This window comes from Plectropomus leopardus, chromosome 5, assembly GCF_026936395.1.
Source record: "Plectropomus leopardus strain MGB_pleo_1.0 chromosome 5, ASM2693639v1, whole genome shotgun sequence".
Taxonomy (NCBI): domain Eukaryota; kingdom Metazoa; phylum Chordata; class Actinopteri; order Perciformes; family Serranidae; genus Plectropomus; species Plectropomus leopardus.
The window spans coordinates 36,157,731-36,177,164 of record NC_142180.1 but is presented as its reverse complement, the minus strand read 5'-3'; the positions used below and the strand labels follow the sequence as shown (position 1 = coordinate 36,177,164).

General features: G+C 38.8%; 1 protein-coding gene across 4 annotated transcripts in view; it reads left to right on the top strand.

Annotated features, from left to right (window-relative positions):
• The window catches only part of LOC121941021 (pre-B-cell leukemia transcription factor 1-like), a 195,548-nt gene that overhangs the window by 72,922 nt on the left and 103,192 nt on the right, over positions 1-19,434 (top strand). For all 4 annotated transcript variants that reach the window (XM_088078127.1, XM_088078128.1, XM_088078126.1 and 1 more), the window contains 3 exons: positions 1,725-1,790; positions 4,283-4,534; positions 5,612-5,685. In XM_088078127.1, coding sequence (XP_087934253.1) covers positions 4,347-4,534; positions 5,612-5,685 — 262 coding nt within the window. In that variant the 5' untranslated portion in view covers positions 1,725-1,790; positions 4,283-4,346. The remainder of the gene's footprint in view (positions 1-1,724; positions 1,791-4,282; positions 4,535-5,611; positions 5,686-19,434) is intronic.

Genomic DNA, 19,434 nt, shown 5'->3' with positions numbered 1-19,434 from the left:
TGCAGCTTGATGATTTTTAAATAGTTTAATATCAATGAGGAGGTGTTTTACTCTAATAAGGTGGTGAAATCATGAGTTTTTATTGTATTCTGGAGTGGTTGCATGCGCAGCCTGTCACTTATGAGGAGCTCAAGTTTCAGAATTGATATATTTAGATGTGCTGGCATTTCTTAAAAATTGGGGCAAAATGTACGAGTCATTCAACCTAAAATTAGGAAACTTATTTAGTCCCTGAAAACTTATTTTTTCAGCTAGTTCTTTAATATAAGCCATGAACTCACGGACACTTAAAAAAAAGTGAGAGTTTGGGTTATTTTTAATTAGATTTTTCTGTATGCATTATTGTCTGTGCTCCTCACACGTCTCTTGAAGTGCAACAAGATGATGTCATATATTTCAATCAGAACTTCAAAATATCTGAATTTAACTCTTGCACCAGCTCAGGCTGTTTACTATGTCTACAAAAACTAATGCACCAAAATTCATATAAATCTCACGTAATTATGAGCCTGCGATGACGTTTTTCGCTGGTTTCCGCATCTACGGGATTCTTCCATCGGATTTTGTATCCCTGCAGAAAATAAACTCTGTGGCTAACAAACATTTATGACATTTCTATGTGTTGTTTGGCAACATAATCTCCACAAATTAAAACCACTTTTGAGATTTTTGAAGCCTAAATGTTGTCGCTGGAGGTTCTCTATGAACAACTGTGGTTGCAATTAAAGTTGTAGTGTGAACTCCGCCATTCACTTGAGTTGTAACAATTTTTAAAACTATCTCTTTATAGGTAAAGTTCTAGTTATCGTTCTTGGTGTGGACGATGTGTAACCACGTAAAAAAAAGTGAACTTTGAGTTAGTTTAAGGTATGGTGGTGTCACCGTGTTTCTTTTCCTGAACATAACCATTTAACTCTTTATTTCTAACAGTCTGCACAAGTTTTTAAAATCTTAATAATCTTTTTTTTTTTAAATTTTGGTTTTTTGTTTATGCAGTCATGAATATTTAAAGGAGTTTTTGATGGCTAGTAACTCTCTGGAGCCATATTTTTACGAGTTGGTCCCTGTTTTGTTTGTTCTGATGCATGCACACAGATTTGCATCACCTCATTGTCAAGGCCCCATTTGTTAGAGATTTGTGAATAAACTGTATGTGAATACGTGACTATACACTGTCTGTGTAGCTAAATGATGCTGCTGACAGTTACTACTGATGGATAGCTAGCTTTAGCTTGAGTGGCAGGCTGCTGCAGCACAGTCATACAGTGCAGCAGCATCTGACTGTCGTCTCCAGCTAAATTTCATCTGAGATCAAACAGCTGGCTGTTAACAGGTCAATTATTTATAGAAAACACTTAGCCAAACGATACCTGGTGATGCAATCGAATATGTAGAGATGTCCTGATAGGCGATGTCCGGCCACTCTGTTGGGTCATTGATCCATTTGGACAGGGGAAGACTGAAGGGACATGACGGCGATAAACCTAAATTTATTAGGGTTTTATGAACGCTCTGGTTCAGGGAGAAGTAGCAAAACAATTCTTGGACGGTCTTAAAAAAAGGCTGTTTTCCACGAAAAAATGCATACAGATGCATTAAAGTGATAATGTAAACTTAAGCTGAAGTGCACTTACATCTGACATCTCCCTCAAAAAAGGATCCTTTGCAAAGTATGCATGTGTGCAAGTCTGTCAGTGGTCTTACATTTTTTCTCTAATCTACAGGTGGCCATAACTTGCCAAGAAATGCAGCACTGCAACAACAAACGCAGGAGAGAAGTCTGCCGACAGGTAAACATGGATGTAAATGACACACTTTTCAAAACTTCTAAATTGGAGCTTCAACTGTGGCTCCACTTTACTGAGCATGTAAACGTGCTGATTGTTGTCCTGCACACGATCCTTTTAAGGCCACGTTTAGACACAAATGGCTCTACTAAAAACTGAGAAGTCTTTCCTTTGCGTTTAAAAAAAAAATCTACGGTCATAAGGTTACATTGTGAAAACAATCCTCGTGTACACGGTTCTGCAAAAACAACCAAAAACACTGCAGTATGCATGCCAGGCCAGTAGTTGGCAGTGTACCTTTGTAATGACACACCATAGAAGAACACCACACACCTGTGCATAAAGGTGTTGAGGGAAAAAAGAAACAAGAAGACGACGGCGAACGCACGCACGCACGAGAACCGACAGCGTTAATAAACTCAGCAGAGTCAGCAGCACAAACACAGCTCGGTAATCCGCCGTTGTCGTTATTATTGTCCTCATACTTGCGCATGGATGTTTGTGAAACATGATGCACATGTGAGACGTGCGGCCGTGATGTCACTGTTCTCACAGGACCCGCTTTACACGGCGACCAAAGGGCTAGCGTTTAAAAAAAATAAGAAAAAATTTACACTTTCAAACCTGGTTTCAAAAGTTTGCATTTTCAGGCCCCCAAAACGCATTTGCTGTGAGAACGACAGGCCAAACAGCAACAAAAATGTGTATTTTCGGGTGTTAACAAACGGCCAAACTGCAACAAAAGTTTAAGGTTTCACACCAGAACTGTTGCCGTGTAAACGCCATCTCACCATCCAAGGATTTGCAAAATCTAACGTGGGACTGATGTGATCGGCAAAACTGACGAGAAACTAGAAAGGTTGGTCAAACCCTGCAGGGGTTGATATTGACTCATTAACAAAAGTAATTCAATACATTAACTCCAATTCAGTGTCAAAAATAATGATTTAAGTGTCAAAAATAATGATTTAAGTGTCAAAAATAATGATTTATTGATCTATATCGATCTGGACATTTGGAAGAAATCAGTATGCTGGCCGATTTAGATATTTCCCTTTAAAGCCAATATGGCTGATACTGTTGACGTGACAAAACCACAAAATTTTCAGGCTCCGAAAACGTTGTTGTGGTGTGAATGAAAGGTCACACCACAACAAAAGTTTCATGCAAGACCGTTGCTGTGTAAACAGACCCTAATATCTGCCACACATGATTTGCACAACACTGTGTTCATACTTCAGTTCCACACTGGAGCTTCTTTTTTATTTGCCCCTCCTCCTCCTCCTCCTCCTCCTCTCTTCCCTCTGAATGGCTCTCAGTGGCGGAGCAGCGGCAGTGAGGCAGCACTGGGCCTGAAGGGCACTTTTCAGCCTGGCCAGACACACTCGGGCCTTGCTGCTTGGCTGCGTAACATGGGTCACCGCCTTACATTAGGAGGACCCTGCCAAAGTCAGCCAAGCGGAGCCCTGCAACATACCTGAAAATGAACGAACAAAGTCGATGTTCCTCTGCCTCCTGCAGCAAAACAGACATGTTTGACTCTGTTTGTGACATTTAAAAATGAAATATGGACACCACAGAGGTGCTTTACACGAGGTGTCTCATCAGCGGATGGATTTTTCCAGCTGTAAATCTCCAATCACATTATATTTGCAATAATTATAACAGATGAAAGCGCCGGCCAGCAGTTTTGATTAGTTATATCTTGGCACAGCTTGGAGATGAGACATCCTCCTGCGGAGCCCGTTGGTGCGCCTGCTCAGGTCAGAAGGGGCGACTAAAGCAGACCTTCTGTGTCAGCTGCTGTTATTTATTTGGAGTTCAGGCTCTATTCATCACCCTGTTGCCACTCCGTACCCCCTCTCCCTCGCTTTGGGAAAGGCAGCAGCCACATCTCCCAGCTTCTCCTCTGCATCCCACCTTTACAGCCCCAATGATCGACGTTTCATGAGAGGCACCTCAAGGTGGGGCTAAATGGTCTTATATTCCCAATCATGTCGCGTAGGCGGAGTCTGGCTCTCATGCTCTTTGCTATGCTGCCCAGCCTGCACTGTATATGACAAAAGCAAAAAAAAAAGGGGGGGATGGAGTGAGTGAAATAAATCCACACTTCTTATTTCTCACAGCCACTTATTTTTTGGAGGTGGTAATTTGGCAGGAGGAAGAGGAGGAAGGCTTTGGATCACTGCGCCACAGCGCAAGAAAACGTGTTCATGTTATAGTAGAAATCAGCAGCCTATCTCTTTTTACGCACACCCTACTCCAGTGAAGGCAACAGCAGTTCAGATCAGATTTCACATTCAGCTCCGACCAGCTGAGAGAGACACAGCCAGAGAGCAGGAGGGCTCGGATCTCCGCTTTCCCCTCCGGTACCCCCGCCACAGAGCGAACAAGAAGCGAGGAACAACCGGGTGCGCAAATATTAAAAACACCACCGGGATTTTTCTTTTTTACCCTCCTCTTCCTTTTTTTCTTCCTTTTATGCATTTTTGCAGGATTTCAGCAGCGAGAGCGACACTCAGAATTAGATAGAGAGAAGCAGCAGCAGCAGCAGCAGAGATGGACGAGCAGACGAGGTTGATGCACTCTCACACGGGGGTAGGCATGGCAGGGCACCCCGGCCTGCCGCAGCATATGCAGGAAGGCACCGGAGCAACGGACGGCGACGGCAGGAAACAGGACATTGGAGACATTTTACAGCAAATTATGACCATCACGGATCAAAGTCTGGACGAAGCCCAAGCCAGGTAAAGAAATGCTCCGATCCAGACCCTTTTCTTCCGCTGTCAAGGAGGCGGCGGCAAAGTAGATTTTAAACAAAAAGGAAAAGAAAAAATACAAGATATATATATATATATAAAAATCTAAATTTACAGTATAGTGCGGTGCTAATGTCACAATATATGCAAAGGTTTTGCACAGCCTTTTGCAAAAACAGCGATGTCTGCGGATTAGTAGTTTGCTTCAGATTGAAATAACTCGCGTCAGAGAGGGAAAATAAAAGTGTATGAATGTGGTGTTTATGGCTGTGACATGCCAACGTGTCGCCCACGGAGAGTATTTTTAACACTTTACACATGGAGACAGTCGAGGTACATTCACAAAACCAAAATGGAAAAAAATCAGTCATAGGTTTTATATTTTATTATTTTTTAAATGATTTTTTATTTATTTATTTTTTTTCAGTTTAAAGTGGCTCACGGCTTGTTTACAGCGTTTTGAACACATGCAACTTTATAATTTATGGTGCATAATTAAGATGTCACCCCTCTTGTGTGTTCCACTTTTAATTCAGTGAAGCTGACAAAAGTGAAACCTTTCAAATATTTTTGTTTTATTGATAAAGTTGGTAAGAAAATATAATTTATATATACATTTTATACATATCTTTTTTTAAACTCCACTACTGTTATTTTGTGTTTAAAAAAGCAAAATAAAAATAAATATGCTTTAAAAATGAGGAAAAATATTTTTAAGCAGTTATAAATGTGGCTGATGCACATGTACAGCTGCAGCTGTTATTATTTATTTGGTAATTGCAGTAGAATATAATAGAGTAGAATAGATATTGTCCACCAGGATGGAAATTTGTGAGGACAAAGGACACAGGAGACAAACATAGTAAAAAGCAGACGATCAGTTATTAACCAAACATATAGACAACGCCATTAGAAACACTTAACACATTAAATCATGTCGTCTGTTGGGATTCAAAACTCACCCGTCACTTAGTCGAGTGCCTTGTTGTCCAGTAAAGTAGAGGATGAGAATATATATGATAAATATTTCTGTGTTTTGACTCTGAAGCCACTTTTCTGTTGCAGGAAACACGCTCTGAACTGTCACAGAATGAAGCCAGCGCTTTTCAACGTCTTGTGTGAAATCAAGGAAAAAACAGGTACGTTCACGTTGATTCTGCACTCTAATATTGTCTGCAAGAAAAGTCTCTTTAACCAGGTTCAATGGATGCACGCAGTATTTTACACTAATGGAGCAAACATACATGAAAAAAAATCCAAAGCTCTGTGTGGGCTATTTTATCATCAAATAGTAATTTGCTATTCATACTCCGATTCACACAGGAGAAGTTGATGTTGGATATTCAGTCACAACACAATTCAGCATATAAATTTCACTGACATGTACGACATGTGTTTCCTCCTGTAGCTGTAAAGTCTGCGCGTTCTAACTATTTCACAATAGGAACCGTGGACAATTACCTCGAGCAGTCCTTATCAATTATCGTGTCAAAATATGAATAAGGGCTTTTTTTGATGCTATTGTGGAATAATAGAGAGTATTGAGCAAAAAAAAAAAAAAAAATTGTCACAAGCACGTTGATGTCTCCCCTTGTGAGTTAACTGTCAAGTCTGGTGAATACGTCTCTTTCTATTCTGTATTGTGTCTCTCTATTAAAGCAGTTGTGAGAGAGCATGTCAGCAGAATAATTGCTAGGAGAGAAATAACGTAACGTAGGAGGCGTAAGTCATGTTTCCAAATCATTCTCCCCGTGACATTTCTGAAATTGGCACAGATAGAGCTCACTTCAGACTGATAGCGCATCTTTTATTTCTCCTGATGTGCTGTAGGACTCTTCAGAAACTTGGTGAGATATTGAGTTGCCACAGTATGCCGGTTTGCCACGAGAGGCAGCGCTTTCTGTGTGTTTCACACTCATTAGTGCATGAAATCAGATGGAGTGGATGGAGGATGAAGGAGATATTGTTTTCATTGTCTCCAAAGTTGCACTTGCTCATACTTGACCTCTGTGGCGACGGCGACCGGCGCTGTTTATGCCGTTTTTCCTCCTGTGTGATGCCATCCTCGCCTGGTGCTTTCATGGATGTTTTCATTGAGGTTTTTTTCATTGAAGTTCACCTCGCAGCCCCCCCCTCCCCCTCCCCAAAAAGCCCGGCAGTTTATCTTGAATCGGCCACTGCCTCAGGAGAGAGCAGGGGGCCTTTTGAAGCCTGCTGGCTCGCTCCTCTTTTTTGTTGTCTTGGTAGGTTTTTTTTTTTTTTTTTGGAGGGGGGGGGGAGTGACACAGTTATGCATAGTGTTTTACTCCCTGGCGCTTCTCGGAGTTCATCCAAAGTTCGGCTCTGCTGAGAGTACAAAGTAACTTGGACCTCTTCCTGCCTGCACACCCATTCTTCTCCCTTTCAGCTGGCAACCTATAAATACAAGGTGCAGCTCACGGAGCTCCACACAGGAGATCTGCTGCTTGTCTCGATCATTTTATCCACTTAGCTTTGTTCCAATTTTACTGAAACTAAACTTCAAACTTTATCTCTAAATCTGCCATAACTTTATGTTGGCAAATGTGGCGTTGATACGATATAAAAATGATTATGAGCATCAAACACTATTTCCACTTTATCAGTTTCAGCACTCAGCAGTGCTAAAACACACAAAACACATCAAATCTAACAAAAAAAACGCCATTTTACACACACAATGTGGGAAAAAGTTACCGTACCAGTTTTACTGTTGCTTCATGAGATCCACTCAACAAATATAGAACATTTACAAATGAATAATTAATACTTTGAATAATATTTTTCTCTTCTGTTGTGAAGTTCACTTCTGAAACAGCCCAGATTTCGACAGTATTACTTTAACCCATTAAAACCTGGACAGACATCACTTTTCTGTGCTGCATTCAGCTATCTTTCACACCAATTTGATTTATTTTTGAAAACGTTGAAAGGCAATCAGCAACTTTGCAAAAAATGTCCCACTTATTGCAAGAAATTTGAAAAGTTATAAAAATATTTGTAAAAAAAAAAAAAAGTTTTTTTTTTTTTTTTACCAAAGAGCTCTATTAAAATGTTCATAATTATATATTTATTTTTAATAGTATTATTAGACTTTTTAAGCAGCACAGGTCATTTCCTTTTTTTGTTTGTTTTGTTTTTAACTTTCACATTTTTTGTGTGTTTTTCTTTCTTTTTTATGCTGTTTTTGTGCAAATTTTCAAGTAATTTTCTTGAACTTTACTAATTTCTTCCTGATTTCTGGGTCATTTCTTCTGAAGTTGCTCTTTTTCTTATTCCCATGTTTCTGAAAGAAATCTGGCCAATTTGCTCGGGTTTCAAAGGGTTAAACATGCCAGTTAAATATGACTGGACTTACTTGAAATGTTGAGAAAAAGTCGCAGCTTGTTGCTCCCTCTAGTGGTTTGGTCTCCTTTTGAAACATAATTTAAACATTTATTAAAAAATGTCTGTGACCTATTTTCACTCCAGTTTAGGTTGTTTAGGTTTTCTGGATTTATAGAAATTAAATTATAGCTTTGAATGTCAGTGGGTGTTTTACTTTTGTGGTGCTGTGAAGTTGATGATGGTTTTTAATTTTGAAGTTGTTATCGTGTTAGTGAAAGAGGTCATGTGGCTTCGAGGGTTTCTGTCTGGACTGAGGTTTTGACGGACGGCTGAAAGAAACAGCGACGCAGTTTTGATTTTGTTCATTTCAGTATTTTTGTGATGAAATGTCTCAGAGGAAACAAACCTGAAACCACTTCGGTCACCTTTTCACATTTATTAATTGCTGAAAAATTTGATCTATTTAATATCCATCACATTCTAATGTTCACTTCGGTTTAAGAGGTTTAAGTTTCCTTGTTTTGTAGAAATTAAATCATATTCGTGGCGATCAGTGGATTTATTAATAGCATCATCATATGTGGTGTTTTGAAGTTGGATTTTCTTTCTGCGTTGAGTGAAGACTGAAGGCAAAAGAATCAATGATGCTACTCTGTTTTTGTTCATTTTCGGTTTTCAGTAAAGAAAATTATGTCTTATGGAAAAAACTGAAACATCTTCAGGTCTCCTTTTAAAACTGAATTCAAATATTTATTAAGGGTTAAAAAAAGTTTGTCACCTGTTTAATTTTTTAAATTGTTTTGTCATTTTCACTTGGAGGTTAAATCAGTTGTGACAGTCAGTGATTTTTTAAAACTTTTCTAATGTTGGGGAGTTGATGACATCATGGTTTTGTTTTGAAGTTGCAGCATCAGTAAAATAAGTCATGTGACGTTTTTTCTATGTTGAGGCTTTGACCAAAGGAAGAATCAGTGAAGCAGCTTTGTTTTTTGTTTATTTCAGTATTTTAGTAAAGACACTGATTTTACTGAGAAAACAAACCTGAAACCACCTTTTCTAGTGCTGCTTTCATGCGCCTCGATAAGAAATGTTCTATAAATTGCAAGAAATTAGTAGATTTAAATAAATACTTTTTTTTAAAAAACTAGGGAAAATGTCAAGGGAAAAACTATTTGTAATTTTCATATATTTGACATTAGTTCACAGAATTATTGTAACTTTTAAATAAGCACTTTATCTGTGTCTTTTCTGTTTATTATTATTATTTTTTAAATATTCATTTTGAAGTAATTTTCTGATACTTCTTACTAATTTCTGTCTTTTTTTGATCATTTCCTCTTTCAATGTTTTTTTCAAGCCAATTTGCTCAGGTTTCAAAGGGTTAAATTGAATTTAAAGACTGATTTGTTATTGATGTTTAAATTTTTACTTCAGTTTAGGTTGTTTCTGTTGTCTTGATTGATAGAGATGAAATTAAAGTTGCGATGGTCGGAGGATATTTTACTTTTCTAATGCTGGGAAGTTGGTGGCGTTGTGGTATTTGTAGTTTTGAAGTTGGCGCTGCTTCAGTGAAAGAAGTCATTTGGTCCTCAGGTCGGCTGAAAATGACAGTCACTAATGTTGTTTGTTTTTGTTGTCATTATTTTTTAAAATTCGTTGTCATTGTCATTATCTCAGTATATGAGTAAAGAAACCTAAACCAACTGTCAGCCGAGCTCTCCCACATTTAAATATTTCGGAGCACATGCAGGCCGTCCGCTCTAGTTTCTCCCAAAGCTGCAGTGGAGCCGCTGTAACTTCTTTGTCCCGAGCACTGTGTGAGTGCGGAGACGGTGTGTGTCCACAGAGCTGCTGTTTGCTTGTGTATATTTTCCGTCCCCGGCTGTCCCCGGAGCGTCTGACAGCACCTGCAGGACACAATGCCAGTGTTGATCTAGGGCCTGAACTCCTGACCTGCTCTGTGTATTTTTACTGGGCTGAAGTGAGGGACGGCCAGCAGAAATATTGTGCAGTCTAAACAAGCACAATGGTGCAGCAACAGCCGAGAGGAAAGGACGAGGAAGGAACACTTTATTTAAACCAGCGCCTCTTTTTCTTTTTTTCCTTTTTTTTTTTGGACAGACATCGGCTTCGTCTTTTCCCGATTTCATTCCAGGCATATTTGGGTTGTCTTTTTTACTTCAAAGGAATAATATTTTTCAGGCACTGCATGATTGTGTGTGTGTGTGTGTGTGTGTGTGTGTGTAGTACATTCCTAAGAAGAGATGAAGCATAAAAAATACAGCGTTTGTACAGTCATGAAGAACCTGGAAAAGTTATTGACTTTGCAAACAGCAATATCCAGGCTTGGAAAAGTTTTGGAAAACTAAAATATACCTGGAAAGTTTTGGAAAAGTCATGGAATTTTGTTTCAAAAACCTGTATAATAACAAGGACTATCTGATAATTGAAAATCTAATGATCATTTCTGTTTTTACATTTTCTTGCTGTGATCAATGGTATTTTTGATGCTTTTGAAGATTAAAAAAATTACCCCAATTTTTTTTTTTTTTTTTTTTTTTTGAAAACAAGGCCACTTTTTTCTTTTTAAAGAAAGCATGCCTTCCCCCCAAAAAAATCTCAAAAATCTCCAAGAAATTTTAAAGGAAAAAAGACAGTTTTGTTCTTTAAAATTGCCAAAAATTTTTAAGAAGAAAGTTTATTTTTTAAGAATACATGCCTTCCTAACTTTATTTTTTTTTAAGAAAAAAAAGCTCCATTGCATTTTTTAAGAAAAAATGTCATTTTTTTTCATTTAAAATCTTAAAAAAATTATAGTTAAAGAAATTGTCAAAAAATTGGAAAAAGAATTGATAAGGAGTATTGATGGTTGTTTCAGAGAATGTATGGTCTTTAAAGTTGAACTCAAAGTTGTGGAAATGTATCTGTAAAAATGTGTATGAACGCTGATGTATAAAGCATATTAATAATTGTACTGTAAGTGTCCAAGAGCAGCAGGTTTTGTGTGTTTTAGAGCTGCAGAGCTTCACAGAGACTTTCCAAAAATATATCAAATAATTTGACTTAACTGTTATTGGCCCATGAAACCTAAACTTTAGCCCGGGACATCAACTAGTGTAACCTGACTTTTCACCAAGTTTTCACCTTCTGTGTGTAATCTATTTATGTATAAATGCTGATATTTTGAAGGTGGACTGTTTTCTCTTCTCCATCAGTTTTTATGATTGATGAAAAGCCCTCTTTAGATAAGCAAATGCTTGACAAACTGATTTGGAAAATGAGCCGCCTTGACCTCTGTAAACACTTCACCAGCATCATAAATCTCTGGCAGTGTCAAACAAAACCACTCCTTGACTGAGCTGCTCGGTAAATGTGCTGCTCCGACTCGCTGTTTAATTTTTTTCCTCTCAACCTCGACAAAAGGCCGGCTTTCTTGTGGCCCGTGTTTGTGTAGTGTAAGGTTTCAAGCCTAGGGGATCCTCCATTTATAAAAATGACTAGCCGAGTGATGTAATGTTATTTCTTGAAGGGTGAAAATAGGGTGTTTTACGGAGGGCAGCCGAGGAGTGTTTGACAGGATGAAATGAGCCAGAGGTCTGATTATGGAAGGTGCATGGAAGCCGACACTACATTGACTTGTCAGTCCATTCAGATGCTTGGCATCTGCCTATTTGTATTACAGAGTCTGAACGCGGCTCGGCCCTGTGTGTCACTGTGTAAATATCCCAGCAGCCTTCATGGTGATCAGGACTTCAGAAGTAGTGCAATCTGGTGCTATAATAATATAATTAGTGCATTAATTGATTAATGCCTATAAAGTCCTGTAAAGGTATATTTTTATCATGTGAGAAAAAGTTAGAAAATAATGTGAAAAAGCACCTTACATGACGTTTTGGGATCCCTAGCCAACAATTTTGGTTAAAACAAATTAATAATTTAAATGATTTATGAAACAAACATGCCAAATATCATCTGGTTCCAGCTTCTCCACTGACGACTTTCAGATTTTCTTTGTTTTATATCAATGTAAACTGAATATTTTGTGGTTTTGCTGTTAGTCAGACAAAATTAGCACTCCAACCAAAAATTTTTTTCGTAATTGAATAAACTGCCAGTTATAAACCCTGGGCTTGATTTCTTTGAAAAACATGTAATAGGCAATAAGCAGCTTATGAAGAAATGACCCCAAAATTAGTAAGAAATGAGTAAAAAGTACAAAAAAATACCAGTAAATTAGCAAAAAAAAAAAAAGAGAAAGTTAAAAAAGAATATGATAAAAAAAACTTAAAAAATTACACTAATTGTCAAAAAAAAAATATATAATTATGATATTTATACATTTAGTTTGGTTTGGTTTTAGAAATATTGTTTATCTGTTTATCTCCAAAAAGAGTCAGAATCAGAATAAGATTGATTACACGGCATACATTAAACATACAATGAACATATGAAGATAAAATAATAACAAAAGCAAAGCACTGCAAGAGCCAAGAACATGAATGTAGAATAGTAACATTACAAGATACTTAAAAATACTATAACATATATAGCTGTGTCAGAATGAGAAAGCGGTTCAGTTTTGTGCAGGAAAGTAAAAGTTTAGCCATAAGTGGACTGTGCAGTGACAAACCAAGATGTGACTTAGTGTGACACACACAGACCGTGTTCGTGGGGTGGAGGTGAGACCCGGGTCGTGTTGATGAGGTCCAGTGCAGCCGGGAAGGAGCTGTTGTTGTGTGAGATTTTGGTCCTGATGGATAAAGATGTATATATTCAATAATATTCAGTTTACTGTATCTTAAGACCTAAGAAAAGCAGCTAATTCTAACATTTGAGAACCCGAAACCATCAGATTTTGGGTTCGTTTTTGCTTTAAAAATGATAAAATGATTCGCTAAGACTCGTCAATTAACTGACTAATTGTTGCAGCTGTAGACAAAACAGTCGGCTTCTCGAATTTGTAATTGACATTTATAGACCAAACAATTTATAAACTCATCTAAAAATATAAACAACTCAACTAATATTGGAAATAAAAACTTCAAAAGGGCAGCAACTAACTATTACTTTCATTAATCCCTTGTTTTGGTGAAAAAGTATTTATTTTGAATTAATTTAGCACCTCAAACTGATGTTACTATAGCGCTTAGTGATGTAGAAATGAAATCAAATATCACCATATTATACTTCAATATCGATATTGTGACGATATTGTGGGGTTGACGTTTGGCGCTGAGGAAATATTATACAATGAGATTTTTGATAAATTATGGAAATAATTAATTTAGAATCTTGAACTAATGTCACTATAGGACTATCATGATCATTTTTACCCAATACCTTGATATCAATAGTGCGATGATATTATAGGGTTGACTTTTGTTGCTGAGAAAATATTATTCAATGAGATTATTGATAAATAATTATTAATTATGTGGAAATAATGACAAAGTGGGTAAAGACAACTAACAGAACAATCGGTTAAGTTCAGAAAATTACATCATTTTATTGTAACACAGCCTTTAAAACCAGGAAAAGACAACACACTATTAGAGAATCCAAAAATGCTATTTATTCTCAATAATAGTAATAATAATAATAATGTCTATAATGTCCTCGGCCCTGTGTGTGTACCAAACATCCATGTTGAGGAGTGTGTGTTTGGACTTGCGGGCTGGCTGACTGTGAGTGTAAACCAGCAGGTAGTAAAAGTGCATGTTAGCTTGTCTGTATTACGAGGCGATGTAGATGTCTGCTGTGATAGCGAGCGTCGTGTCACGGGGCTGTGCCTCCCCTCGCCCGCCCGACGACTCTGATACGTGCAGCTTTTGTCTCATCCTTCCTCCTCGATGCTGATACAGCAGCATTCGGGGGGGGGAGAAAAAAAACAAAAAAAAAAACTGCCAAGCTCGCCGCCACAGCTGTTTCCCCAATCTCTCTGCTTAATCATCCACTGAGAGAGCGAGCGAGGAAGACCTGGAGTCTGCTCCGAGGAGGAGAGACGCGTTTTGATTTAGTGACTTTTTACTGTATTTGATGCCGAATCGTAATCACAGAATCATCAGTGAGTGACAGCGTTGTAAATGGTGTGTTAATACCATTACAGTATAGAACAATGTGGTTACATTGTACATTATGCAAATTGTCAGTCGCCTAATTGATACATGTTAATCATATTAAGGAGCTTAATTATAGGAATCTTACTGTGCTGCCATTTGTTAATTAACACTGACATCACATGTACGAGGAAAGTGATGTTTTTTTGTTTTTTTTTCTCTCAGCCTTTAGTACTGTGTTGTTTTTATATTTTAACTGGTTATATTTTCAGAATTTTCTGAACTGATGAATGATTTTTTGGGGTTTTTTTACGTCTTGGCTGAAGGCCACTGGAATGCAGTTTAGAAAAATTACATTTAGCTGGGAGCAGCGCTGCCAGTGTGCAGATTACAGAACGAAGGCAACATCCAAGTCGACTCGTAAAAGAGCGCCGGCCTCAATCTTTTACCTGAATGTCGACTCCTTGCTTAAATATCACCGTTCTGCCATTTACCTTGTTGGAGGGTCTCTTTGCAATCTCAGTCCCTGCAGGTTTGGTCTGCCTTTTTTTATTTTTTTTTACAGGCCTTTCTTAATATGTTACGAATTTAATCAAGTCTGCAAATTTGTTATGCACGTTAAATTGAACATGCAATGGCACATTTGGATGTGGTTGCCATACCAACCCCCCAGGAGTTCATTTTCCATAATGTAGTGTTTGGAATCTCATTTCCTCCACTTTCCCCCGCTGCTACTTGCAGACGCCACCTCCAGGCTCTCACTGTATGTTCACTATGAAAGAGGCTTGGCTGCCACAGCTTTCAAACACTGGAGGGAGGGAGAAAGAGAAGAGAGAGCGAGAGAGAGGCCTCTCTCCACGTAGTGGAAATGACACAAATTAATATACACTACTTAAACCAGACCAAGATTAATGGTTCCCTTTCGCTGCAGCTTAGTCCCACTGTCAGTTGCCGGGTGCTCGTTGGACAAAATCAACACTAATCAACATTTATTCCACTTTTGCCCTGGGCTCTCAGGAGTCTGGCAGGACTGCGTGCCCCCCCTTCCCTCCCAGCAATCCACCCCTCCCTTCGTCCGTCTCGCTACGCTTTTCACCTCTCATCCAGCTCCTCCATACATCACCCTCCTCACACCGCGCGGCTCCTCAGAGGAGAGTGCGCCCCCTCCTATCAGGCCACATTAGAGTCATGATAGATTTTCTCTTTTCATTTGCATCTGATATTTAACACAGCAAAGCAGTTGCTCTGTCACTTTACAGTACAAGTGTGTGTGTGTGTGTGTGTGTGTGTGTGTGTGTGTGTGTGTGTGTGTGTGTGTGTGTGTGTGTGTGTACGAGTGTATGCCTGCAGGTTTTTGTGCGTGTGTGTTTTTGAAACACTCATTTCAGCCAGTAATCTTATCTGCACTCAGTCTCCACTGCATTAAGAGAAACAGGATATGCGTTCACTGAGTGTGTGTCAGGTGGTGTATTTATACAACACTTCATTTTCTGGAAAGCAGCATTTTAAAATACCCACGACTGGGAAACTGAACTCCAAGGTCGTGCTGTAAGACAACATGAGTGTTTTCTAAAAGGACTATATGTTTCATACTAGATGCACAGTGATGAAATCGGCGCTGTTTGTCGTAAATATTCTTTTGATTTCGGTGAGTGGCGTCCACAGATCCGCTGACTCTCTCTCGGCTGCAGCAGCAGTCCTCCTCACAGAGCAACATTAAGCTTCCCACAAGGGCTCATAATTGGCTGAGCTAATGCAGCCCGCAATTCCACCGCTGCTCATCATCTCTTTGTCATTTGACCGGCTGCGTTAAAAACACACTCAGAGGGAAGATTATTAGGAAACACGCCTTAAAGTGAACACTGTCTGTATCCTAGCTGTAAATATGCAGTTTAAACTACATCAACTGATTATGTTAAAAATCAGTGTTACATTCATCTTCTTATTATAATTATGACTTTGATAATTGTAACTAACTCAGATTGGTTCCCCACAATAAAAAAAAAACAATCTCCTGATTTAAAACTTTGCACTGATGTAATAAAAATTCATTAAATAAAAAAAAAGCTGATAACGTGCTCCATATCCTGATCCCTGGATAGATAGTTTCGATATTAATTCACCTGATGTGATATTGATCTGACAGGCCTGTGACTTTATTCAAAATTAAATTACTGTCCAAATGTGAAAAAAATAAATATTCAATCTTAAACAGGCTGCCTATAAATCTTGTTAATTCAGTTAAATTAGGGCTTAAAAGTCATTTCATAGAATTTGTGAGGTCTTGTCTATGTAATTTATCCATCTTTTAATTTGTTTTTGTCAAAATAAGTCAAGCTCTTCAGCTTGACACATTCCTAATTTTAAAAAACTTTAAAAACTTTCACCCACCTAATGCTGGCTTGTTCGCAAAATGTATATTAACCTTTACACCTACCCGCAATGTTTTAATGAAAAAAAGGCCAAAAAATCATTTTAAATTTGGTTAAAAATTCTCTTGACAAAGTCTTATAAAGCATTAAAAGCATAAAAAGCTTAAAATAGCGCTTCATTTCTGTTATTTAAGCTGCAATTCCACTTTTAACCACACACTGTGGGTTACAGTGGCAGAGTGGCGCTGTCCATGTTTTCACTCATTGACTCCGCGAGCAGAAGAAGTCAGTGTGATTTCTGAAGTATTTTTATACAAAATGAGCACAATAACACAAAGGGCTTTGTCAGTTTCTACCTATGGCAGTTCTCAGTGCCCATGTTCAGTTCCAGATTGATTTGGTAATCCATCCACAGACAGACAGACGCACCGAGTTTTCTTCATTTTATAGTAGGATGAATGCGACAGGTGGTGTTCATAAAAGGCAAAAATAGAAAAAAAAAGATCATTAAAACACTAGACCACATAATGTGAGGATGCATTTTATCTCCAACACCACAGAGGAAAAAAGGTGAAAAAACGTGAAGCTGTTTGCTGAGTTTGTGACAGTACACTCAGTGGAAGTAGCATGTTTTTTCTCCATATGCCAAATATGGTAAAAATGACGTCAGCAGGTGGAAAATAGTATAAAAAAAAAGTAAAATTCCAAGTCAAAAGCCCAGAATGACACCCCGAAATAATACAATGCATTTTTTTGCAGTTGACAGTCTGAATGTAGCAATTTTGTTTCCACTGTGCATTTTAAATTTATTGTAGAAGCTGAGCTGGAAATTCAAAGATTAAACAAAAATACACAATCTAGCCAAAATGTATGTCAAATGCATAAACACAGCCAAAATATCCCAAAAAAATGAAGAATGAAAAGCTTGTAAAATGCCACACAGTCCCTAAGAGTTAAATTAATTTGAATAAAAAATGAGTTTGTTTGAATTTATGTTTGTTCCAAATCACATTTTGAAAAAGCATTGTTTGATATTCATCCCGCTTTTTCTGTTTGTAAGAAAAATGTGATAATCACAAATTCTACGTTGCTGTTTGGCTCTCAGATTTTCATTCATGCAGCTATTGTCTTACCCAGTTGTTCTTATTACGGGAGCTCGATGTGCTGGATCTCTTCCCAGCATGCATTGGGCGGACGCCAGGGAAACACCCTGAACTGGCGACCGCTCCATCACAGCGGTTCAGATTTTATTAACGTCCAGTAATCTGAGGTGGATCCCCTCCTGCGGCGGGCTCACATTTACACATTGCATGTTGCTTTATTTATCTGGGAAGATGAAATTGTGCAAACAGCTGATGCCTCTTTTCCGACTTTGCCAAGAGATTGGACGCAGTGTTGTCCATCTTGTAGCGTTGCATGGCCAGAGGCACTGTCACGCCACCAACTGGCCTCATTGAAGTGACACCGAGTGCTTTGTCAGCTTTGTGTCTCAGGTGCCAACCTGCGCTTCCCAAAATAAACTGTCATGCAATGTGGCAGGACAGAAAAATGTAGGAGCATGTTGGGGCCCCGGCGCCCCCCTCCCGAAAGGAAACAAATGTTCCATAGCACAAATGTATTGTGGTTTTGGACGCCTTCCCAGCGCCGACACCAGCGACATGGTGGGGAGCTTAAAGCGTGGAGTGTGATCGTCTGCAGCATCAGCGGGGGTCACAGCGGGTGGCGTCACAAAAAAAAACGTGGAGTTTCTCTGCATTGATGAAGCCTTTTATTTATTTTTTAAGTGATTTTACTTCACCGTGGACCTGTTAGAGTTTGACAGCTCTTTGTTATTCGCAGACATCCTCCTCCAGAAATAGCTTATGCTTACTGTAGTTAGCTCCGCTTCCTGTTTTATAAATGGTCTGTCATTTTCTCTCGGCGGTGCAACATTACACCACAGAGGATGTGCACTTGGTTGAAGTCACTTTCGGGCTGGTGTCAGGAGGCTGGAGAGGGTGAGCATGTGGAAAGTCACATGCAGAGACGCCTTAGCGACCTCCAAACTGTACTCGTATCTGCCCCTGCTGGATTTGGCCCCGAGTGTGTGATTCCTGTTAGATCTCGGCGCGGCCTGTGTGCTCTGTAGCTGCCGTGACATTTTTATGACTAGTGGACTGAAGTAAAGGTGGGAGTCACAAAGGCTTGAAATGGAAGTTCAGTCCTCACCTCCATAATGAGGAACCAGCAGCTAATCATGCAGACAAAGGGAAGGATCCTGTAGCCTGACAGCCAGAGAGCCGTAATGATGTTTCACTAAACATGGAGAGCAGAGCTGGAGAGGTTGGGATGAGAGCCGTGTTTGAGCCAGGATTATTAGGAGAGGGTGAAATGGACCCATTTGTTCTTCTCTACAGGGGTCATGGCTTCATCCGAGAGGGAGAATAATAAATACTGTTTAAAATGAGAGTAAAAAAATGATAAAATGATTGGGAACCGACATTAGTATAAAAAATGTAGGTGATTAAAAAAAAAAAATCTAATTAATTATATGCTCTGTGATTAATTCATCTAAATTAATCGCATACATCAAGTTTTGCGGTGAAAGTATTTAAAAAAAATTCAATCCATATTTCTAAGCACAAATTCCAGTATTTATTTATGAAGTCGTGCTGCTCCTGCGTTTTCGACAGCACAATCCTGCGAATATTCTACGATAAAATGCCTTGTGTCACAAACTGATGGGATTCTGTCAACAGGAACGTTGTCAGAGGACTTTTATTTTGAAGCGGAAGCAGAGAAGGTTGACATCGATGTATTTCCTCTCCTCAGTGACAGAGAGAGACTTTTAAATTGAAGTAAAAGGTGGTATAGAGTCAATATAACTATCAAAGCACCATTTTCATTGTCTATTTCTGCCATCAACCGCGCACGGCACGTGGTGAGCCACCGTTTAGTCGGCTGCTAGTGCTAGCGTCAGAGGCCGTGCGAGCTCGTACCTCCGGGTCCGCTCTTAATGCTTCTCTTGAGGTGATATTTCAGGCTTGAAGTACTTGGATGTTACGAAAAACACAAAGCCACTGTGTCCTTCAATAACACACCGGGTCAAAGGGCACCACCGAACATGATTAATTAG